A 23,135-nucleotide genomic window follows, 5' to 3' on the forward strand; every position below is an offset into this window, starting at 1 on the left:
GAAGAGGCTGCATTAGTTTTATGCTTGGTGCATTTATTAAGGATCCCATTTATCATGTATTATAATGTATTATAATCCAAACTTCAGCTCTAAATTGTCTTAGAGTTTTATTGTCAGTAGTGGTGTTTGATCTAGTGACAAAGGACATTTTCACATTTCTCTTCTACATGCCGCTCCTTTCATCTGACTAAATGACAAATGAGCTCATGTAATGGTGAGGAGCCATTGCCTATCAGTCCAAAACTTACACTGGACACTACAAAATGTACATAAGTATTCAAAATAGAAAATATGAAATGTACAGAAGTATTGACGACCTTTCCTCAGTACTTGAAGCACTTTTGGCAAGCTCAAGCTGCATCAGATTGGACAGGGAGCATTGTGCACAGCTATTTTCAGATCTCTCCAAAGACATTCGGTCGAGTTCAGGTCTGGGCTCTGGCTGGGCTACTCAAAGACATTCACAGAGTGGTCCAGAAGCCACTGCTTTCTTGTCTTGGATTTCTGCTTAAGTTTTTTGGCCTGTTGGAAGATGAGCCTTTGCTCCAGTCCGAGGACCACAGTGCTCTGGAGCAAGTTAATATCAATGATGACTTTGTACATTGCTGCATTTATCTTTCCCTCGACCTTGACAAGTCTCGCAGTTCCCACAACATAATGTTGCCACCACCATGCTTCATTGCAGGGATAGTATTGCCCAGGTGTGCCTGGTTTCCTCCAGATATAACCCTTAGCATTCAGGCCAAAGAGTTCAATTCTTGTTTCATCAGATCAGAGAATTTTGTTTATGGAAGTCCTTCAGGTGTCTGTTGGCAAACTTTTGACAGGCTGTCGTGTGCTTTTTCCTGAGGAGTGGCTTCCATCTGGTCACTACCAAACAGGCCTAATTGCTGGAGTGCTGCAGAAATAGTTGTTCTTCTGGAAAGGTCTCCTCTCTTTACAGAGAAATCCCAGAGTGACCATCAGGTTCTTGGTCACCTCCCTGAGTAACAACCTTCTACAGCGATTCATCATGTTGGCAATATCTGATAGAATCTGTGGAAACAGGATGTAGCTAAGCATCCTTGTAGCATTATTCTCAGAAAGACTTGTGGCTGTAATTGCTGTCAAAGGTCCTTCAACAAAGAATGGAGCAAAGGCTATAAATTTTTATGTATATGTTATCCTTGACCTAGCCTTGACCCAATATTGGTCATGTGAAGCATCACATAAGCCAAGATGAGAAAAAAGGCATGTGCAAATACCATCACTCATGGTCAAGGGTGAAACGTCTGTGAGACCTTGCCCCACCTCATCATGTGACCTGCTAAAGTTACTGGAGGCAAGATATGAAGAAGAGGTTCAAGTTGAAGGGAAGGTATCATAAGACTGCATTGTAAGTGGCTGACAGTTGATGTTGTAAGCCACCACCTCTGTTCAATGATGGGCATTCTTGAAAATATTGCTTTGCATTTTGTACAGATATGACCTTTTTACTCTAGTACCACCATGAACATGACTTTTGTGGTTCTAGTATGTCCTTAACCTGCTGTTTGAGGTCTTAGTTATAAGAATACCAGTCCTTTATTCTATGTTTTCTCCAAAAGTTGAATCTGTTCATCTGGACGTAGCGTTTTGTGGGAGAAACGTTTCGTCACTCATCCAAGTGACTTCTTCAGTCTCAGCTGACTGCAGGTTTCCCCAACCCTTATAAACAATACAGTGGACACTCTTTCAATGATGAGGATGTACACATCATGGACAGGGAAGAACGCTGGTTTGAGGGCGGAGTCAAGGAGGCCATTTACGTGAAAAGGGAAAGACCATCTCTGAATCGAGGAGGGGGCCTAAGGGTACATCTTTCGCCATCTTACAATGCTGTGATTGCAGCCATTCCCCAATTCTCTGTGAATGATACTCATGGCCATTGATCAGTGTTCTTTGATCAGTGGGTTTTGGTCAGTGGTCATGAGAATTTGCATAATTAGATTAAGGAACTGACCTCACAGCCCATTGTTCCTTCAGTGGGCTGGTTTCAGTCATTATGCAAATGTACTGTTTATAAGATTGGGGAAACCTGCAGTCAGCTGAGACTGAAGAAGTCACTTGGATGAGTGACGAAACGTTTCTCCCACAAAACGCTACGTCCAGATGAACAGATTCAACTTTTGGAGATTCACTTCCCTGGATGATTGAGAATGCATCAAGACGTTTTATTCTATGTTGTTTTTTGTTCACAATGTGGTGGCGCGAAAGAGGATAACCAGTGAAGGTGACTAAGGGATGTTGACAACGCCACCTGGGGAGGGAGTTACACCTCAGGAGAGATTTCTATAGCCAGTGTGGATGTTATACTAGCTACCAAAGCCCACAGGCTCATTGTTAGCAAGCAGAGGGGAGGCAGATCAATTTTACAAATCAAAATTCATTAGGAAAAATTACTAAAATGACAACAAGACTACACAAGACAGCAGCAGTGTGGCACAATCCACTCTCTAAAGGACAATACTATGAGCAGCTTTCCTGAAGAAATCAAACCGCTCTGCAGTGCTTAGCCGTCTAACACTCTCGGCCACCTTGGATGTGAAAAGAATGCCAAATGCTCCGTGTGGTATTGAAGCACAACTGTTTCTTATAAGGCCTCTAATTATCAGCTGGGAAGGTGTGGATGTTAGCGCTGCATTCGCGGACATCATGTAAAAGCCTACCCAATATCTACTTCACTACAACAAGCTAAACAATTTCAGTAAATACCTGAAAATATTTGGATCTTGACCAGACTATGGACAAAGGTCTTCGCTTTGTATAAGTTCGAAGCATAAATACTTTTCATGTTTACCTTCACACAAGTAATGTGACAATGAGTGAAGTGATTTACCATTGTCAGATGAGACTGGTATATCCTTTAAAGGGATGTGTGTTTGTGGTTTCTGGTGAATATGTTATTTTTGGCTCACATAGTATTCGCACATAGTCACTTCTGGGCACTGGGATATTCTGTGATTATTTTATAGTATTTAAGATGTACAAATATAGCCGCTGGTTTTAATAGATCACATTAATGTTTCTTTTATACTTTTTTAAAGCATTTTTTACTATCGAAGCCTCATGATTGTCACCTCAGTTGTGCCCAGACCACATGTTGCTGTTTCTTCCTGTCAGACGTCAGACTGACATATGTATGTCACTCCACCCACAGCAGACCATTAGATTCTCCCACGAGGAAGTCAACAGACATCACTCTCATTTCTGACTCACTCACTATAATCACTTTAAGCTTTTTTTTTTTATTTTATTTTTTTTATCTCAAAAAAATCACCTGAAAATAACAAAACAAGCAGAGGATGCAAACATGGACTGGATGCACATTTATTTAGTTACTTTGCAAGACATTTATGTGAACCACAACACATACAAACAAAAAGAAAAAAATCATCAGAAAATTAACAGGAATAAGTTATATTCTGTTCAGAGCTGGAGCTCCAGGCGCTTCCTCAGTTTATCTTGTAGCAGCATACACAACATGAGGCTCCAGCTCTCTCTGTGCCACAGGCCTGCAGCTTCTTTTGGCTTTTTTCTGGAAATTCAGAGCTGCGTAGTTCAGATTGTCTGAAGTCATGTTCTGAAAATCAGGATATTTAGTTAAACCCTGCATGAGACAACCAAGGTGGATTTATGGGTTATGTGAGTTTCAGAGTGAGATTTTTAGAGGTAAATATAAATATAAATGAGAAACCACATATACAGTACAAATTATTTTCTTTTTTTTGAAGCATTCTACACTTTGCAACTATAATCAATAATTGGTGGTATAGTTATCACACACAGCAGACACTCAGGTTTTGATAGAAAAAGAAAAAAAAAGTCCTTCTGGAAAAATAAACGTGTTTAAAACTTTTCCCAGACAGGAAATATGTCATAAGGACCAACTCTTCACAGTGAACGCTTCAGCTAGCATTTTACCCACATTACATTTTAGAGTTATAATTTGAGTTTTGCAAAATATAGATTTTGTCTGGGGGTTTTTTTTGGTTTTTTTTAAAAAAAACCTTTTTATTTAGTCTAGATGAACTTTTACTAAATAATTTTCCTGTTGGAGTTATTACGTTTTTCTATGTTTCTGATATTATTTAAAGTTAAAGAAAATAAAAGATTACAATTGCTTGCCTGAATTTACTCTATGATGCAACATGCCGAGGCTATTCACAGAGTAAATATGCATTTCAATGAAGCTTTTGAATCATAGAAAACAGTTGTCAGTTTTAAAAAAAAAGAAGAAAAACTAAAAAAATGAGTTTACCTTGTTATTTTCTTTTTGCTCTCCAGCAGCTAAATGGAAATACCGAAAATGATTGCGTATTATTAACAACCAAATACATTGTTTTGGACAGGTTAATCAGTTTAGAAGATGAGTGAAATAATTTGCAAGTAACCTCACCTTTTTGATATTTCCAGATTTTTAGAACCAGAATAACGACCACTAAAGTGAGCAGACCTGTCAGAGCTCCAAGGGCGATGATTGCGTGGTTTGTCGTTCCACTGGGCTCTTCTACAAAAATAATTACATAAAAACATAATTTTTAAATCATCCTGATTGCTTTAGATGTACTATTGATGATAGTGAAGTAACTACATGGAAACTGAAAAACATCTTTTTAAACAAAAAAATCAATCTTACGATCAGTCTTATTACAATCCTCCTCTTCTCTGGGTTCATTGTCTGTAAAGAATCATCGTTATCATAACATTTTGTGATTGCGTGACACGTTTTCATGCTAAAGATTATGAAGACACAAAAAATATCTAAGTCATGAACGAAAGCTTACCTTGAATTCTTAACTCAACTGCGTTGGAAATGACTGTGTGCCCATTGATGTAAAATCCACAGAAATACAGCCCAGCATCAGATAAATCCACTCGCTTGATTTGAAGGAAGACAAAAGAGACGTTGGAACTCATATTAAAATTTCTGTTTCTAAATCCATGACAGAATGACGCTTCGCTGTCCGATCCATACATAGAAGAAACACAGCTGGGCTTAGTTTGATTGACCACTCTGAACCAGTCTGTCTGCGTTGGATAGACAGAAATGTTGGAACATTGCAGTGTGACCTCTTGCTGGACCTCCACAGTCTGAAACTCAGAAGCTGAGATCCAGCCTGAAACAAAAAACAGATACAACATAACACTTATTTATGTAACGGACAGATAGAATTACATTAGTTTAACATTAAATGAGATTTTTCTTTCAAATATAGAGAATAATGATATACTATACTTACTGCGGCTGCAGAAAACCACTGCTGTTATTAAAGTGAACCTCCTCATTCTGCGTGTAACTGTCTTACAGCCAGGAAACTTTATGTTCTGTAGGGGGGTTTCATTTCATTAGAAAGGGGTGTGGTATTGAGTACATCATGCCAGAAGATTTGAATCTACACAGCCTATTTTCATCAGTACCGCTTAAAATGTCAGGCAGCAATTCATTCACACTCGTGCAGGTTTACAGAAGAGTTATCAACGCCTTGTGTGCAAGTAACAGCACACCAGAAAGTGAGACAATAAACATGAATCTGGTGCTGTGCTTTATTGGCAAGAGAAGTTGTTTTGAAGGTATGTAAGACTGTTATTAAGGTACTCCCCCCACGCGCTAAGAAACCAGCTGATTCCACTTATGTCCAACTGCAAATAGTCACTTCTGCTCCTTATTGCAGCCCATGACCATCTGTTTTGTCCTCATAAAGATTCAGGTTATCCATTCTGTGCAACACAAGTAGATGATAATACTTCCTCTTTCTGTTTACTGCTGATCATTATCAAACTTACCAAAGCTGCATAGTGTCAATAGTACTCAGTCAACTATGTAGCCTTTTGGGATACCAGTGCCCAGTATGGAGGGGGTCAAAGGTGTACAGCCACAAACACTCTGAGGCACCAATGTTTAGTCAATATTTGTTAGTAAGAACACTTTTTAATAGTTCATTCTGTTCTATCTCGTGTTTCATGAACACAAAGTCTTCCAACATGTTGTTTTTTTCAGCTCTTTTTTATTGTAGTTATCACAACTTCTGTTTCCTTGTCATGTCTAAGTTATATCACTTATCTAAACAGTGGATGTATAAAAAACACTGAACCCTCTATCTGATGTGTGTGTTTGAATGGGAGACTGACCAGGAATTGCATGTTAATGAGGCCAGTAAGTTACGTTACGTGCTTTCATGAAAAAATGACAAATTTATTATCAGTTATATTAAAAACAAATTATTATGCTCACTTCTAGCTCTGGTATTTTATTCTTTAATACCAAATAATTTGTATTTATCTTTTACTGGGTCTGATAGGCCCTTGGTTCATCCACCGTCTGAAATGAGTCTGCAAATTTTCTTGGGAGTGGCTGCCTTTTCTAAACAGAAAACTGACCTGAATGTGGGGCTTCTGTTCTTTTAGGGAGATCGGTTCTTGCTCACAGGTAGAAAACACTGGAGTGGAAGGAGCATTTTTACATTCAATAATCTCATTTTATGAAACTTTGGATTTGTTTGATATGAGCATTCATATAGAACATATAATGCTATATACATGGAAGAAAATGGGCAAAGGGTTTATAGGCCTAGTTGAATATATGCAAATTTAGGTCTGTTAGAAAATCAGACAGTTTATATCACAAATAGCTGTGATCGTGGATGCAGCTTCTAATACTCTATAAGACCTCCGAGAGTCTTCTTTGTCAGCTGATCCTTTGAGATCATAGTCTGCCTCTATGAGTCAATCTCAGCAACACGACCACCTGACTCACCACACATTTCAGCTTGTTAGCTCTAGGAGGCACTCCAGATCTCTGTATACTTAAGAAGAGCTGAATTCCACTGCAGTAAATATTTAGCCAGTTTGACTGATGTTTTGAACAGTTTGAACAACTTTTCACTAGGACATCATTCTTTTTGGTCTGAAAAGAACTTTGAATTTGCTCTCTGTGTCAAGTTCAATTAAACTGCATATAACTACATATAACTGACAAACAATATTAAATGTTTAGTAAACAAATGACTTCATGAGGACTTAAATATAAATTTGTTTCTCAAATATGTGTTTTGTCTCATATACATAGTTACAATCAGGTATTACAAAAAAGACTTCCACATATTTATTTTATTATTATTATTGTTTTTTAAAAATAGATAATATAACTGCATGACTATTTAAAAAATGTAGAAATGTAGAATATTCTGTATTTGACATGTGTGGCATTGCTGTAAAACGGATTTATTTTTCTGTGACACTGAGACGGAAGTTTAAAATAACACACGGGGTGACCCTTTTAAGAACCAATCAAGAGTAACCCAGATTTCATGCTGTTGGCTGCTCTTTTCCTCCAAATCTTCAGTTGACAAGACCTCTTAAAAGATGCATCTCTGTATCACCCTCTGTGGGATATGTAAGTGTCTGGGTAGAAGATTCATGTATATTCAGGTAGGGTTATATTTTCATACCTGATTATGCTTTTTTAACAATGTGTATTTTTCTGACACAGTTCATCTGTCAGCTGTGATCCAGTCAGCTACAGTCAAGCAGGACACTGGGGTGAGATTTGCTGCTATTGGGGACAACGTGACTTTGCAGTGCTTTTATGAAAGCCAAGTGGCGATGCACTTCTCCTGGTACCGACAATTCTTAGGAAGCCAACCTAAGCTCCTCTCTACAATTTACAAATATGATAAGCCATCTGAAGTCCTCCACACATTGGAAAAGAACCCTCGTTTCTCTGTGGAAAGAAAGGAAGGGACCAATCATCTGCAAATCTCTGGTGTCCACCTCTCAGATTCAGCTACATACTTCTGCGGGAGCTCACACTCCAACATGGTGGAATTTGGAGAAGGGATCTTTCTGAGTGTTCGAGGTATTTTGCTTCTGTTTTTCATGAACACCTTTTATTCCATGTTCCTTTAGCATTCCCATGCTTAGAGTCTAGGGCCGATGTGCCAGGTCCCCCAGTCACTCCCTCCAGCTCTTCCAAGGGGACACTGGGGCCTTCACAAACCAGACAAAAGATTTACTCTTTCCATTGAGTCTTTGGTCTGCCTTATCTGAATGACCTCAACTGGCTCCCTTTTTTATTTTCTTTTTTGAAAATCCTTGCCATCCAAAAAAAATCGTGTTTTATTGTCTAAATATTACAACTGGTAAATGGACTGGTTCTTATATGGAGCTTTTCTACTGTAACTGAGCACTCAAATCGCTTTAAATCAGCAGTCCCCAACCTTTTTTTGCGCACGGACCAGTTTATGTCCGACAATGTTTTCACAGACCAGCCTTTAAGGTGTTGCAGATAAATACAACAAAATAAAACCAGTACCGGTACCAAAAAAAAAAAAGAATATTTATTCATAACACACGGGAAAAGACCCAGGAAAACCAAGTTAACGATAAAAACCAAAAAAACCCTGAAAACCATAAATTTCACACACGAGCCTCAACTCTCACAGCCCGGTACCAAACAGCTTACGGACCGCTACCGGTCTGTGGCCCGGGGGTTGGGGACCGCTGCTTTAAACAACTTGCCTCATTCAGAAATTCACACATGCACAATTTTTGCATGTGCATTCTATCTAACATTTGCTCCATCAGAGAGCAACTGTAATATAAACCAGATTAGATGTTGGTTAATATTGAATAATGATTAATAATGATTATTATGATGAGTTTTTATTTTCAGGTATATAAACATGGGGTATTTCATCTTATATGAATGTGAGTGTGAATGGTTGACAATCATTCTGCATTTACCCTAAAAAACACTGGTTCAAATATTTACTTCTCCTTTCCCTGTTTATTCTTCATCTACCTTTCTGTTTACTTACTGCTTTATTTTCAAAACTAGTCACTGATGTGGATTTTTATATTTCTACTTACCTCCTTTGTTTTTTCTCCTCTCTGCTTATTATTTTTTTTTATTTGGGTTCACCTTTGCCTTATCAGCCTTTTTCTATTCAGTCTAGCCTAATGTGCATTTGGTTTATTTTTTTTTATTTTCATCTAGCCAGTTAGCGAGTATATTTTTTACCTGCCGTTATTGTGCATTTTATTGTTTTTTGTTTATTTTGCAGTGTCCTTTTCTTTGAAACCCTGCTAATGTTTTGTTGGTGTAGATTGGAAAGATCATCAACAGTATGCTCATTAATACATGCATATACATTCAAGATCTACAAAAAATGACACATAAAGCTACTTTCTCAAATTTTTTACGTTTTTTCAGGAGCTAATCACCAGACAATTGACCAAGAACCAGCATCTATGACCATCCAAGTTGGCGACTCAGTGATGTTCAACTGTACAGTACACACTGGAACCTGTGATGAAGAACATAGTGTCTACTGGTTTAGACACGGATCCCACCCAGGAATTGTTCACACACATATAAACACAAATAAACCCGTCTCTGTGAAGTCTCCTTCACAGAGCTGTGTGTACCATTTGCATAAAATGAACCTTAGCTCCTTTGATACTGGAACCTATTACTGTGCGATGTCCTCCTGTGGGGAGATACTGTTTGGTAATGGAAGCAAGCTTATCATCAGAGGTGATGTTAAAGACCGAGATGCTGAGGTAAAAATTTTGGTGTGGCTCTCTATCATTAGAGCCGGGATTCTCTTGTTCTTTCTACCCTCATGTATTTGTGTATTTGTCAGAAAAAGCTGTTAATTCAGCAAACTTGTGTTACGCAAAACTTAAACACAAGTTTATTTGTTCAAGAAGAAAACAGATTAAGAGATGAACGGGTATTAGCATGTTCATTTACTCATCCAGTCACTATATTTGTTTTAATACTTTTTTAAAAGATAATATCTCTTTTGTTGTTGTTTTTATGTAATCCTGAATTTGAAAGAGTAGCAAAATCAAATTTCACATTTTAATATTTTTACCATTCAGTGGTATTTAATTCTTGTAATACGATGCCATAAAAATAAACAAACAAACAAAATAAAACAAAAGACTATAATTTAAAAGAAATTACATATTTACAGATATTAATTCTGAATAAGATGAAAGAAAATCTAAATTATCCACATTTTGTGTAAAATAACATGAAAAAAGTGAAACAGAGTTGCCATAAAAATGTTTCTTCCTCTCAGAACAGACTAATAAAGCTGTTGTAAATTTTTAATTTTAGAATATAAGTTTATTACTGTAAAGCCATTTTTAAAAATTGGATGCAATTAGTAACACCCACCCAGACATAGGGCATTTTAAAATCTGTATTATAAATTTCATACATTCTTTGTCATAATGATTGATTATATTTTCACATTGTGTTAGAGTTTGCGCATGTTTCATTTATATTGATTTTTTACATGACTGTATAAGTGCTCTGCAGTGTGTAGTTGGTTTGTTGACCATCCCTATGTATACACATATAGTTGTAACTGGAGTGATAATATGTTTGTTGTTTAATAATTGTTAAAAATAAAGAAGAATCAAGAAACATGAAATTTCTTGTTTGACTTGTTTCTTTTAGTAAATGAATTTAACCTCCTTTGTTCCTAATTCACAAACCATAAGCATGCACACACACACACACCTACACACACACACGCACACACACGCACACACACACACACACACACACATAGCAAAATAATGCAAAGAACCAAATTTTTAAGACTGAGAATCCTTTGCAAACACTAATAGTTAATTAGTAATCAGTAAGTTTCTAAGCAAAAACTTACTTTTCTTTACTCGTTGTCTAAGAGGGGGAGATGTCATTGTATTGCATATCATGCTGAAAACCACCGATATGTAAGAATAGAGTGGATGTGGAGCTTGAAACAGGTACATAATGTTTTGACTAGGGCTATGATAAGATCACTACAGTACTACCATTATTTTTTTATATGTAGCGAACAAAAAACTGATGACGACATAACATATAGAAATGAGACTGATACCTAAATTCATTATACATCGTAAATGCATAAACAAAGTACAGTAGCACCTTATATTTTCAGATACAAGCATAATGTTAAATAGGATCTTGCTGATACTTCTGTAAGAAGCTTTCCAAGTCACAGTGATACAAATCCAACCTTTTTTTTTCCTGGTTTATTTCAATTCAGGTCTTTCAGTCTCTTTGGCAGACCCTGACATCAGAATAAACCACTGTGTCCTGACTGTTTTTCACTGGAGATCTGCAGGCGGAAATTCTGGGAGCAGAAGACACTGAAGCATAGATGACTCCAGATCTACTCTGAAAAAACATGAAATTTATATAGATACGTCACACATGTTCTGACTGCTTGGACAAAGAGAGACAACAGTTCAAATTTTATTTTATGAGCTATGAAGTAAAGCGCCATTGGTTCTCATGTAGTTATAGTTCAAATAAAATGTCAGCCCTTTTATGCTTGAAATCCCCTGTCTGTAATAGCATAGCCCTATTGCCAGTCTTGGCAGCCGGGGATCGGTCCGCCAGGGCCTCCGCTCCTGGCCGCCGCCCGACACACATTGCACCCGACCCCTATGGCGCCTCCTGCGGGTGGTGGGCCTGCGGGAGGATGGGCCCATGTCTCCTCTTCGGGCTGTGCCCGGCCGGGCCCCATGGACTAAGGCCCGGCCACCAGACGCTCGCCCTCGGGCACCCTCCCCGGGCCTGGCTCCAGGGCGGGGCCCCGGTAACCCTATCCCGGGCAGGGTAAACTGTTCCCTCGATGTTCTTTTCATACGGGTCTTCTGAATCGCTCTTTGTCTGGTCCCTCACCCAGGACCAATTTGCCATGGGAGACCCTACCAGGGGGCAAAAGCCCCCAGACAACATAGCCCCTGGGATCCCTGTGACACACAAACCCCTCCACCACGATAAGGTAGCGATTCACGCCTCCTGGGTGAGGTGTTCCGGGCATGTCCCACCGGGAGGAGGCCCCGGGGCAGACCCAGGACGCGCTGGAGAGATTATATCTCTCGGCTGGCCTGGGAACGCCTTGGTGTTCCCCCGGATGAGCTGGAGGAGGTGGCTGGGGAGAGGGAGGTCTGGGCTTCTCTGCTTAGGCTGCTGCCCCCGCGACCCGACTTCGGATAAAGCGGATGAGGATGGATGGATGGATGGATGGTAATAGCATAGCAGTAAGTCTATTTATTCCCAAATAGTTAACATATTGCACTATAAAGCCAGTATTTACGTTGTTTTTGATTATGTAAAAGGGCTGAAAACTATGACCACAAATCGGGCACAATGCTCACAACATTTTTCAAATTCTTAACTCTGAGGTTGCATTTCCCAAAATAGCTGATGCATGCAAACAGGAGCAAACAGGAATTTCTTTGCAGCAGTAACACTAAATAAAGTCAGCAGTGTAATGCATATGCATGTATAGATAGGTGGCAGTGTATGTAGAAAGCAAAATCAAGAAAGCCAAAGAGCATGCTGTAGGTGTGTTTGAGAGTCATAGAGACAAGCAGCAGGAGGGAGGGAGCTGAGCACACCAAGCCCACACCAAACCAGTGAAGCTCATGCAGCCAATGAATCTTCAGTTAGCTCCTGCATGACAAAATATAGCACAAAACAAAACAAAAGAGAGCCACCTAGTGCCAGAATGATCTTGAGATAATAACGTGCAAAGAGGTGTACCTCTCTCACAAACTTTAAATCATGTTTCAAAATGCCAATTTTCTTTGTATGAGAATAAACCATTGCAATGATTGTAATACACTGTCTACTAGGGAATAATCTTCCACCTTACAAAGCAGGAAATATAAGCCCTGTCTTCCTGACAAGAAATTTAAAGCTTTATGATCTGAAAATCTCAATCTCAAGAGATTAACTTGATTGACAGAGTCTGTAAAGACATTTAGAACAAAGCCTTAACAGACACACAAAAGTCCACTATTCTGAGAAAGTTTCTAAAAACTTGGATGACTCCAGTTTCCATGATGTTAAGGAATCATGTTTGTTACTGCTGATGATTTATTCATCATCACTGAATTAACGATTTTGAGTGATTTCAGGGATTTTGGAGATTAACTATAGTTTTTAGTTAAGTGTTTTGGTAAATGCACTTGGACCTCTTATTTAAAGGCTAAATCTAACACGTTTATACTGAGTATAGTATATTTTGGATCTAATCATTGGTATATGCAGTTTGCATTTAGGTTGTAAGGTTTCTACCTAGTGTGGAAAGAATAATACGAGCTTTTTAAGAAAACTTTAGGGTATAAAACTTGCAGAATAAACAAAGGACAAAAGATACAAAAAACATTCATGCAATACTTGGCTGTCTTGTGGAGATCCATCAGATTCGGATGGTACTGTAAACAAAGATGTAGACAATCAGTGGTAGTTACTGTATATATTTGAAATGTGAACATATGGAATGAAAGCATTATGTACTATAAAGTAACATTTAGCCTTTCAGCTGGATAGATAAAGAGAGAGAGCGTTCAGTATAAAGTATAATTTTACATACTTTTCAGGCCTTTTCCGTGATTCTTCCAATGTGCCCATGCAAGTAGAAGAGTCGCTATCCCAAGGATAATATTTGAAAGCATCAATGCAATAAAAGCAGGGCTGATATCATGTAATTTGGTGACACGAGCATCTCATTAATGAGAGAAGAATAAAGAAGAAATAAATAATTACATTTACATTACATCAGCTTAGGTATGTGAGGTATGATACAAACATGCACATCTTACTGCGAATTTTGATTGTGGTCCCATTTCCAAACATTGTATGTCCACATGAAGTCACAGCACAATAGTAGGTCCCAGCATCGTCCAAGGTGAGGTTCCATATGAAGAGGTTATACACGCAGATCATTTCTCCACTTTCAGCCATCTGACATATGTTCTCATTTCCTGATGAATAAATCATCTCTGGAGCAGAATTCTCAGAATTTTTCATCCATGTGATACTAGTATGTTCTGGTGCACACTGAGCAGAGTGAACTGAACAGCTGAGAGTCACAGAGTCTGCTAACTGCACTGTCTGGGACTCTGACTGATGGATGACAGAGTCACTGATCAGGTTTGTACCTTGGAAAAGAAACCGTTGACCCAGTTATTAGCTTTGTAGTCAATTTGAGAGAAAGAAAAAAAGATAAATGAATGAATAAAAACTTTTGAAATGTAAACACTTATACCTTTAATCAGGAGAAAGGTTCCTTGTCCAAATTCACACTTATTTAGTGTTAACACTCCACAGTAGTACGTACCAGTGTCCTCCTGTATAGTCTTGGATATGGTCAGATGACTCTTGAAGCTTTCAGCTTTTACTAAAAAATGCTGAGACGGTTCTTTGAATATTGTCAGATTATACAGAGTATCTGTTGAAGCCACTAGCTGCAGTCTTTTGCCAGTGGTCAATTTGTACCACACTCTCATTCTTGGTGCATCATGTTGAATGTGACACGTGATGCTAATTCTGTCTCCTAGTTTTACTGCTTGAAAGGAAACAGGCTGAGAGATGTCACTTAACAGTGCTTCACCTGAAATAAGCAGAGGAATAAGTAGCATAACAATCTGTTTTCTGTATATAATGCCAAATAAAAAGATATTATCAGTGGACTTTTGTAACTTACACAGAGACCAGAGTTGGAATACATTAAGAATGTAAACCATCATTTTCACTGCTTCAAGCTTCCACACAGCAGATCTGACTTACTGAAATGTCAGTGACAGAACTCATAACAGATTCAGCCTTGCAGGGCTAACCAGTGCGAAACCAAGCCAGATGTGTCCGAGGTCTGATTGGTTCACCATATTCGTGTAGTCTCACTTTATTGGCTGCTGAGTAAATCAAAGTCCTTTGATCACAACTTTGATGAGATACTGAGGTCAGGAGAAGGCCAGTTCAAGTCGTCCATCGAGTTTATGTCAAGATGAACAAGAAGATGAACAAACTGAAAACGTTTTCATTGTATTTATCATGAAAAGCTTCAGTGTTAGCATTTTGGCAGCCACCAAGTTAGTGTTTTGGGGAAAGAAACCAAAAGGTTCTATATGTTGATGTTGATGTTATACTAACAAGTTTGGATAGCAAGTTGTGTCTATAAGATGTATGGCTGCTAACTATGGACACCGATATCTACACTTTAGCAAATTTTAAAAAGTAAGATTGAATGAAACAAAAACAGAACTCCACTCACCAAAACTGAAAGACTAACTTTCTTTAAGATCTGTACCACGAACAAGCCAGTTACTAAAGGACCATTAGGTACACATAGAAACGTCCACTCCAAACTTACCCACCGTACACCTCCTATCAAGGGGAAGCAGATGAAAAAACAACACTGTGGGACGAACTACCTCAAAGCCAACTCTGAAGAACACTTAAAGGTTGGAAAGTCAGATTACGCTGGTAACTAACCAATTACATCATGTTACAATGGATCCAAATACTTTTACTGAATTTTTCCATTTTTGTGTTTTGTACATTATATAGAAGCTAGTTTGTCACATCTATGAAATGCTGGCTTGCTATGCGCCATAATGTTGTCATAATGTTGTCATAATGTTGCTAGGTCATTTAGGATACTGCAGAACAGGCCAGGAGAAAACAGAATGACATTATGGCTAAATGGTTTAAATGCATGGTTCTCATAAGCCAGAACTGTGAAGGCTTTTTTTTACTCTAATGACTATATACTGCATTCACCTGACTTTTAGCACAGACAACAAATCAACCTCAGCATACTGAGAGCCACAGATGCTGAGACATCCTGCTTAAACCACAAGGCATTTTTACTGTTAACAGCAAAGAGTCTATAAAAGTGTCCTGCTTCTATAGTTAGAGTCAACAAGTAGAAAAAACATGTCAAGAAATATTTAGAAGACTTGACCTAATGTATGTTCACACCTTACACGTAATATCTGTGTGACAGAACCTGTTGGCTAACCTCACCAGCGCACAGAGGTTTAGGTGATTTCTTTTTCTTAGAAAAGGTCCACCCATTTGTGGTAAGTGCTTAAATTTGAGCTCCACTGCACCTAGAATTTGTTAGAAACTCTTTCAATAAGCAATGAATCAAATGTCATGAGTTACATTACTTTAATGAACCCTTGTCTTTTAAAAGTTCTTAATAGGATAAATAGTAATCTGTAACATATTGCATATCAAAAGTAACCCTCCTGAAACCTATTATTAAACACCAACCCAAAACACAATCACTGGATACACATGTAGAAACACCTGTTTCTACAAATGTAGAAATCATGGAGATTGTGCAAACAGCTGTCACCATCCTTGTATCTTCTTCTGTGGTTCCCTATTACACGCCCTTCTTTTTTCTTTTTTGAGGGTTTGTTTCTTGTGTTTTTACTTCCTGGCTTTGTTCTTTGGGTTCCCTTTCAAGGTCTATTTTACAAAGAAAGTTTAACATGCACTGCATCTTTTGCTAATCTGCTTTCATAATTGTAACAGGTTACTTAAAATTCCAAGGAAACTTTCACCAGTGTCCTGAAACTGTACCATAATATAATCTTTTATGATTAGCTGATAACCTCTGTGGCCCATTAGCCACTGCTACCCAAGACTCTGTGAAACCAGGCATTTCAAGATGCTTGTCTAAGTGTGGTTGTATATAGACCACTAATTTGCACCTCCTCTTGTCTGCATGTTGAAGTGTCCTTAGAGAAGATACTTATCCTCAGTACCCCCAGGTTGTTTGTACACTTTACTTAAAAGGTCATTTTTAAATCATGTCTTATGTTTGCCGCCTGCCTTGTGGAGTTCATTTGTCATTATAATACAATGTTAGGTCAGTATAACATTATGATGAAGTGCTTCTCTTGCATGGCTCTCATAAACCACACATCAGAGCGCTTTTGTTTTTGTTTTTTTACATGAGACAACAAATCAACCTCGGGGTTCTGTGAACTACTGATGCTACAACATCCTGGTGAAACCACAGAGTATTTTTTACTGTTAACTCCAAAGAGACTATAGAACAGCATCTCTTCTTTTTGATGGTACACATTATGCCAGTTAAGCAGCACTGAAGCATGGTTGGCTAATTTTGCATGCAGTGTGTTGAGGGGGCAGAATGCACAGCTGTGAATGTGAATCTTCTCTTTCAAATGTTGAGCTTGGTTGTTGACATGCACCATCATCATTCTGTGTTGAAACAGCATTGGTCACTTCATGCAAAACCCCCCAAATGCATTTTTAAAGAGCTTTTATTAATAGAGGGCAAACCTTTAATTTATACAATTTCAAACAAATTTAAAGTACATTCTTCTGAAACCTCCAGAGCAACTTAAATAAAGACAGTTTTGGTCCACTTCTTCACCTCTGCTCCTTCACACTGGAGTATACACACTCACTCTGGGTTTGATCTGTTTTTTTTCTTGATCTGTTAGTCTTGTGGTTGCGCAAAGCAGCGTAATGAAGGTTTTCTTTGTATTCACTGTCTTGATGTAACTGGTGATAAAAAAAAGAAAAGAAAAAATGGTCCACCATCATTGTATAAGACGATATAAGACATTATTGTATAAAGAGCTAGACTGCAGCAGCTTACAGGAGAGAAAGAATAAATATGCTATGCTATCATTAATTTTCATAGTAGAAAATGATTCTTACCTCTGTGCTAGTTGTAGAAGTTTCTGAAGGTGTTACAAAATAAATTAAAACATTATTTTGATTTCAATGGAACAGGACGATGAAAACTTAATGTTGCCTTAAAAGAGTAACACTTACCTGCGCACCGCCTCTGCTGTTTGCTCAGTTTGTACAACGTGAATGCCAGAAAACCAGTCAGGATGGCAGTTAATGCCAAGGCTCCACTGAAGAAATGCACCAAGAGAAGAGATTCTGCTTTTTCTGCAGAGAGCAACAAATATGACCGTGCTTTTAGTCTTTTCTTTTTTCTGGTTTAGGAAAGAAAAGTCTTAAACATTACCTACGTTCAAACAGTACTAACATGCCTGTTTCTACTGGTTGATAGTGGTTGTTGCAAATTGTTGGTCTTAATCGTGATTATCACAAAAAGATACCAAATTAAGGAAATTTACTTTAGGGTGATATAGGACAGAATTCCAAAGTATCCATGAAAATGCATTTTACAATTATCTCCAGCTAATATGGATGCAGCAAGTCGGTGAAGTGGTCAGTAGTTATGCCTCACAGCAAGAAATTTAAACCTGCTGATAAGCGGGACCTTTCTGTCTGGAATTTATATGTTCTCCCTGAAGCTGTATGTTTTCCTTTGGTTTCTCTAGAATCCTCAGGCAATTCATTTTTAATGGTTATTCAGTTGTCCACTTTTCGGGGAACTGTCATTGTTTTTAGCTGGGATGATTTGACAGCAAGTCACAATGTTTCCAGCAGCCCCAGTTGGAAAATGTGTTTTTGAAAAATCATTATTATTGATGGTTTGTAGGTATTATATCTAGATCTACTTTTATGCTTTAAGGAATTAATCCTACAAAGTTACTTACCCTTCACTGCAGTCCCACTTCCATATAGTATGTGTCCACATGAGGCCACAGCGCAATAGTGCTGAGAAAGATTCAGGTTCTTCATCGGAAAGTTGTAGACACAGGTGTTACTTTGTGTGTTGAGTTTCCTCTCACAGGGATCATTCCTGCTTCCATTGGTGTAAATGATTCCTGGAAGAGTTGCTTCAGACTTTCTGAACCAGTAAACACTGTGTTCTCCATCACAGCTTCCAGGTTGTACTGTACAGTTCAGAACCATAGAGTGCACTGGCTGTAGGGTTTCAGATGACAACTGGTAGACTAAAGCTCGGATGTTCTGATCTGAACCCTTTACACTGACAATTGTGCCTTCACAAAATTTAAAGTCATATAAATTGCTCATTACGCAGTAGTAAGTAGCTGAGTCTGAAGTTCTCAAATCTGATATCTTCAGAAAGTTTCCAGTAACCAGTGAAAAACGTGAATTGTTAAAGGGATCGTGAAAAGTACCATTTTGACGGTGCTTGTAGTATGTAGACATCAGCCTGGGTCTATTTCCTAGAGTTTGCTTATACCAGTAAAGCATCACTGCTGATTTGTCTTCACATTGGCATTCCAAAATCAGAGTTTCCCCAACATGGGCTGGTTTAAAATGTAACGCTGTATTTTTCAAGAGCGTTGTATGAGCTGAGGAGAAAATGAGGACACAAATCACATAAATGTGAAAATAAATGTAATATATATCCAAAATATGCATCTTCCACCATAAGAATTGAACAAGCAAACATGTTGGTTTTAGGTTAAAATGAACAACAAAAAGGTACAAAGCACAACTTACCCATATTTGCCACGAACAGACAGATGAAATACAAAGCACAGGTTGGAGGTGTCATCGTGCAACAAATGCTGTGAGGAATGAACACAATCTGTATACGTTTTCCACTCTTCACAGAGAAGACTGTGTCTGATTGGCCAGTCAGTCTGAAGGTCCTATTTTGGAAACAGTCAAAATAAACTCTCTCCTTAGCAATAGATTGCATGGTTCATATATATATATATATATATATATATATATATATATATATATATATATATATATATATATATATATTTATACAATTCAATTTCTATTTGCAATTCCAACAATATTTCTATCAATTCAATCAAGTCAATTAACTATGATTACATGTATAAAATATAAAACTTTATAAAGTTATATCCAACTTCACAAAAGCTTCAAAAGGTAAGTTTTTGTTAATAAAAAAAACATGGCATTTAACTTTGTTATAAGCCACAAATAAAGGAGAAATGAGGAAATTAAAAAAATTACATCCCTGCTTGGTAATGTTGGTACGGTCTAGCAGCGGGACAAGCAGTGTTTTCACTGAATTGGCATTGTTAGCAGTGTAACTTTAATTTTTACACTTTGTAAAGTTATTTGGTGAATTAGATTAAACCTTAAGGTCAGGCAATATGTTTGACAGCTCTGCACTAGAATAAGAATCACATAGAAATAATATACCATATACCACACAATATACCAAAATATCACAGTGGCCCATAGCGAGGGTGGGAGTAGGAGTCGATGCAACTACTGTTGGTTTGATTAGCTTAGCAGCATCAGAAATGTTGATGATTCAAGAGCAAATTTCTGAAGTAGCTTAGGACGTGAATGTCTGTTTTCAAAAAATAGTCACCTGTCATTTTGCAATGGACACATTTCAGTTGGTTATGGTTACACATGATTGAAATGAGACAACTGACATCTGACCCATTTGGATAATCTCAAGAAGCCAGTGCACAATTCAAGCAACGTGGCAACCACTTATAACTAACTGCTATAAGTGATTACCTTGGTAAAGGAACGCGTAAGACTGTTCACTGGTCGATAGACATCAACAGTATGGTGTGTGTGGTGTCCAACTCTTGGTTTTATTTCATCACTTTATAAACCACTTCACTATAAATTATGTTAAACAGTATATCTAGTACATTTAGTGATTAAAACACTGTAAAGTATTTGCCAAAGTAAATAAAGGAACGCTTCAGCTCATGGAAAGCTAAATGTAACATGGTATTTACTCCAATACTGCATCTCCCACCGCATTAAACATGAACGTGCAACTCCGACATTTTCTAAACAGGGTTGTTGCCACTAATGAGGTAACACGCAATACACAAAATGGCTTCTCTTGACTCTTTGCTTCCGTCTGAACTTGAGCACACTGTGGCCTAGAAGCCACAGGCCAGTCTTCCTGTACACAAGCTAGGTCTCAAGTTTCCACCAGTGGAAACCTGTTCTCACCTTATTCACCACAGGACTCAAAACAAGAGTCAACTGCTGTGAGCTGACTACTTTAAAGGTTGCACCCTCCACTCAAGTCACTGGTTACACAAGAGTATTAATAGATCAGAGGGGATTTTTGTGTTTGTCTGTGTCAGCATCTATTTCTCACCATTACCTTACATTGTTTCTACTCAGTGGTTTTGTTTGGTTTTGCTTTTTTTAACCATAGTAAACGAACTGTACACTAATTTCTTTGTGTTGTGTCATAACTTTTGCAAAGTGTAAAGCCTCCATCGGTCGTGGGAGACTGTTTTCACACATTTACTCCTGTTCACACTTCACCAAACTACATTTAAGGTGTAGTTGAAAAATACTTTCATCGCTGCATTTCATGCTGTTTTGGTTTTGCTTCCTGGAGTTTTAAGATATGCATCTATAACAGACATCATATTTTAAGATGGTCAAAACTTTGTAAAATTGCATTAGATCTTCCACACTGCTACAGTGGGGCATAAAAGTACTTAGTCAGCCATCAATTGTGCAAGTTCTCCCACTTAAAACGATGAGCGAGGCCTGTAATTTTCATCATAGATATACCTCAACTATGAGAGACAGAATTAGAAAAAAACCCTCAGAAAATCACATTGTCTGATTTTTAAAGAATTTATTTGCAAATCAGGGTGGAAAATAAGTATTTGCTCAATAACAAAACTTAATGTCGGTACTTTATTACATACCCTTTAAATGGTTAAATGTTTTCTTTAAGTCTTCAGGTTTTCACACATTGTTGCTGGTATATTGGCCCATTCCTCCATGCAGATCTCCTCTAGTGCAGTAATGTTTTGGGGCTGTCGCTGGGCTAGACGGACTTTCAACTCCCTCCAAAGATTTTCTATGGGGTTGAGATCTGGAGACTGACTAGGCAACTCCAGCATCTTAAAATGCTTCTTATGAAGCGACTCCTTTGTTACCCGGGTGGTGTGTTTTGGATCACTGTCATGCTGAAAGACCCAGCCATGTTTCATCTTCAGTGCTCTTGCTGATGGAAGGAGGTTTTCAATCAAAGTCTGACGATACATGGCCCCATTCATTCTTTCCTTTACATGGATCAGTCATCCTGGTCCCTTTACAGAAAAACACCCCAAAGCATGATGTTACCACCCCCATGCTTCACAGTAGGTGTGGTGTTCTTTGGATGCAACTCAGCATTCTTTCTCCTCCAAACATGTAGAGTTTTTACCAAAAAGTTCTATTTTGGCTTCATCTGACCATATGACATTTTCTCCGTCCTCTTCTCGATCATCCAAATGCTCTACGGCAAACTTCAGACAGGCCTGGACATGTACTGGCTTAAGCTGGGGGACACAACTGACACTGCAGGATTTGAGTCCCTGGCGGTGTAGCAGGTTACTGTTAGTAGTTTTGTTACTTTGGTCTCAGCTCTCAGCGTGTCACTCACAAGGTCCCCCCGTGTGGTTCTGAGATTTTTTCTCACTGTTCTTGTGATTATTTTGACCTCATGGGGTGAGATCTTGCGTGAAGGAAATAATGGAAATAATTTGGTTGCTATTATAACATGTTACCATATGTTGCAAGTGCACTCTAGGCAAGCTAGCTGTTAACCAGACTGTTGACAGCTAGCCAAGTGACCTTTTCAGTTTCAGCTGACTGCAGGTTTCCCCAACTTTATAAACAGATCATGAAACTGATGTCATTGTTAGTCAGTGGTGCCAGTTTCAGTCATTATGCAAATGTACTGTTTTTACGGTTGGGAAAATCTGCAGTCAGCTGAGACTGAAGAGGTCAAGTGGATGAGTGATGAAACATTTTTCTCATTGCTACGTCCAGATGAACAGAAAAAACTTTTTGGGATTTTGTTACCTGGATGATTGAGCACGCATCAAGACATTTGGCTTGTATAGTTAAGTTATAATTCTTTTCATAGCTATCATATCTTCATCTCCTGAAATACAAAAACTTAATCAAAATTGAGTTTTTAAAATGTAAAATAGATGGAGAAAACTTTACTGAATGTTTGAGCCCTCAGACAGACTGCAAATCAACTTTGTGTCAATGATTCCCACAAAGACGACGGTTTACTGTGTTAACATCCCATCTGAGTGGGGTTTGGGAGTGGGAGATGTGACCATAGAATCTGTCGTATTACTAATGATAGCCTGTGCTGTCTTACCTGTCTGTTCTTAAAACTATGATGGCAAACAATTTTCAAACAATTTTTTTATACTAAGGTGTGGACCCTCGTTTTTTGGAGTGCCCATTTTAAAGCACACTTTTGGAGGAGAGATGTAAAATGAATAATAGAAAATAGTTTGTTTTTGTGGACAATGTATCAATCACGTGAGAATAAGTGTGATAGCTGCCTATGAGTGGATTTTTATTTGAAAAGTCAGTAATGAGTGTGCAGTTTATACAGATGTGTTTTCAGGAGCTGAGCTCCACAACCTAT

At 38.1% G+C, this 23,135-nt stretch overlaps 4 protein-coding genes across 4 annotated transcripts; 1 reads left to right on the plus strand and 3 right to left on the minus strand.

Moving 5' to 3' along the window:
- Positions 1-3,332: 3,332 nt before the first annotated feature.
- On the minus strand, positions 3,333-5,390 carry LOC116316427. Its single transcript, XM_031734983.2, has 6 exons — positions 5,262-5,390; positions 4,806-5,138; positions 4,658-4,699; positions 4,418-4,528; positions 4,280-4,308; positions 3,333-3,601 (listed from the first exon to the last, which is right to left on the minus strand). Exons 1-6 carry the CDS (start codon positions 5,305-5,307, stop codon positions 3,479-3,481), a joined length of 684 nt encoding a protein of 227 aa, XP_031590843.2. The 5' UTR covers positions 5,308-5,390; the 3' UTR covers positions 3,333-3,478.
- A 1,975-nt stretch (positions 5,391-7,365) lies between these two features.
- Positions 7,366-10,439, plus strand: LOC116316428. The gene is made up of 3 exons (XM_039609642.1): positions 7,366-7,414; positions 7,511-7,876; positions 9,233-10,439. Exons 1-3 carry the CDS (start codon positions 7,384-7,386, stop codon positions 9,676-9,678), a joined length of 843 nt encoding a protein of 280 aa, XP_039465576.1. The 5' UTR covers positions 7,366-7,383; the 3' UTR covers positions 9,679-10,439.
- Positions 10,440-13,425: 2,986 nt separating this feature from the next.
- LOC116316429 lies at positions 13,426-14,589 on the minus strand. The gene is made up of 4 exons (XM_031734985.1): positions 14,547-14,589; positions 14,109-14,453; positions 13,663-14,001; positions 13,426-13,565 (listed from the first exon to the last, which is right to left on the minus strand). Exons 1-4 carry the CDS (start codon positions 14,587-14,589, stop codon positions 13,426-13,428), a joined length of 867 nt encoding a protein of 288 aa, XP_031590845.1.
- Positions 14,590-17,131: 2,542 nt separating this feature from the next.
- On the minus strand, positions 17,132-19,332 carry LOC116316458. Its single transcript, XM_031735012.2, has 5 exons — positions 19,220-19,332; positions 18,403-19,068; positions 17,663-17,785; positions 17,546-17,568; positions 17,132-17,386 (listed from the first exon to the last, which is right to left on the minus strand). The coding sequence occupies exons 1-5, from the start codon at positions 19,272-19,274 to the stop codon at positions 17,252-17,254; spliced, it is 1,002 nt and encodes a 333-aa protein (XP_031590872.1). The 5' UTR covers positions 19,275-19,332; the 3' UTR covers positions 17,132-17,251.
- Between the last annotated feature and the right edge of the window lie 3,803 nt (positions 19,333-23,135).

Source organism: Oreochromis aureus, linkage group 3 (assembly GCF_013358895.1).
Source record: "Oreochromis aureus strain Israel breed Guangdong linkage group 3, ZZ_aureus, whole genome shotgun sequence".
Taxonomy (NCBI): domain Eukaryota; kingdom Metazoa; phylum Chordata; class Actinopteri; order Cichliformes; family Cichlidae; genus Oreochromis; species Oreochromis aureus.

What these genes read in the sequence shown, in the direction of transcription:
- LOC116316428 (XM_039609642.1), top strand. Translation starts at nt 7,384, where the DNA reads ATGCATCTCTGTATCACCCTCTGTGGGATAT. An exon ending in TATCACCCTCTGTGGGATAT is followed by an intron (nt 7,415 to 7,510) that starts GTAAGTGTCTGG and finishes TTTCTGACACAG; the next exon opens with TTCATCTGTCAGCTGTGATC. An exon ending in GATCTTTCTGAGTGTTCGAG is followed by an intron (nt 7,877 to 9,232) that starts GTATTTTGCTTC and finishes ACGTTTTTTCAG; the next exon opens with GAGCTAATCACCAGACAATT.
- LOC116316429 (XM_031734985.1), bottom strand. Translation starts at nt 14,589, where the DNA reads ATGATGGTTTACATTCTTAATGTATTCCAACTCTGGTCTCTGT. An exon ending in ATTCCAACTCTGGTCTCTGT is followed by an intron (nt 14,454 to 14,546) that starts GTAAGTTACAAA and finishes TGCTTATTTCAG; the next exon opens with GTGAAGCACTGTTAAGTGAC. An exon ending in AACCTTTCTCCTGATTAAAG is followed by an intron (nt 14,002 to 14,108) that starts GTATAAGTGTTT and finishes TTCTTTTCCAAG; the next exon opens with GTACAAACCTGATCAGTGAC.
- LOC116316458 (XM_031735012.2), bottom strand. Translation starts at nt 19,274, where the DNA reads ATGACACCTCCAACCTGTGCTTTGTATTTCATCTGTCTGTTCGTGGCA. An exon ending in TCTGTTCGTGGCAAATATGG is followed by an intron (nt 19,069 to 19,219) that starts GTAAGTTGTGCT and finishes TTTTCTCCTCAG; the next exon opens with CTCATACAACGCTCTTGAAA. An exon ending in CTTCTACAACTAGCACAGAG is followed by an intron (nt 17,387 to 17,545) that starts GTAAGAATCATT and finishes TTTTATCACCAG; the next exon opens with TTACATCAAGACAGTGAATA.
- LOC116316427 (XM_031734983.2), bottom strand. Translation starts at nt 5,307, where the DNA reads ATGAGGAGGTTCACTTTAATAACAGCAGTGGTTTTCTGCAGCCGCA. An exon ending in AGTTGAGTTAAGAATTCAAG is followed by an intron (nt 4,700 to 4,805) that starts GTAAGCTTTCGT and finishes GATTCTTTACAG; the next exon opens with ACAATGAACCCAGAGAAGAG. An exon ending in AGCAAAAAGAAAATAACAAG is followed by an intron (nt 3,602 to 4,279) that starts GTAAACTCATTT and finishes CCTGATTTTCAG; the next exon opens with AACATGACTTCAGACAATCT.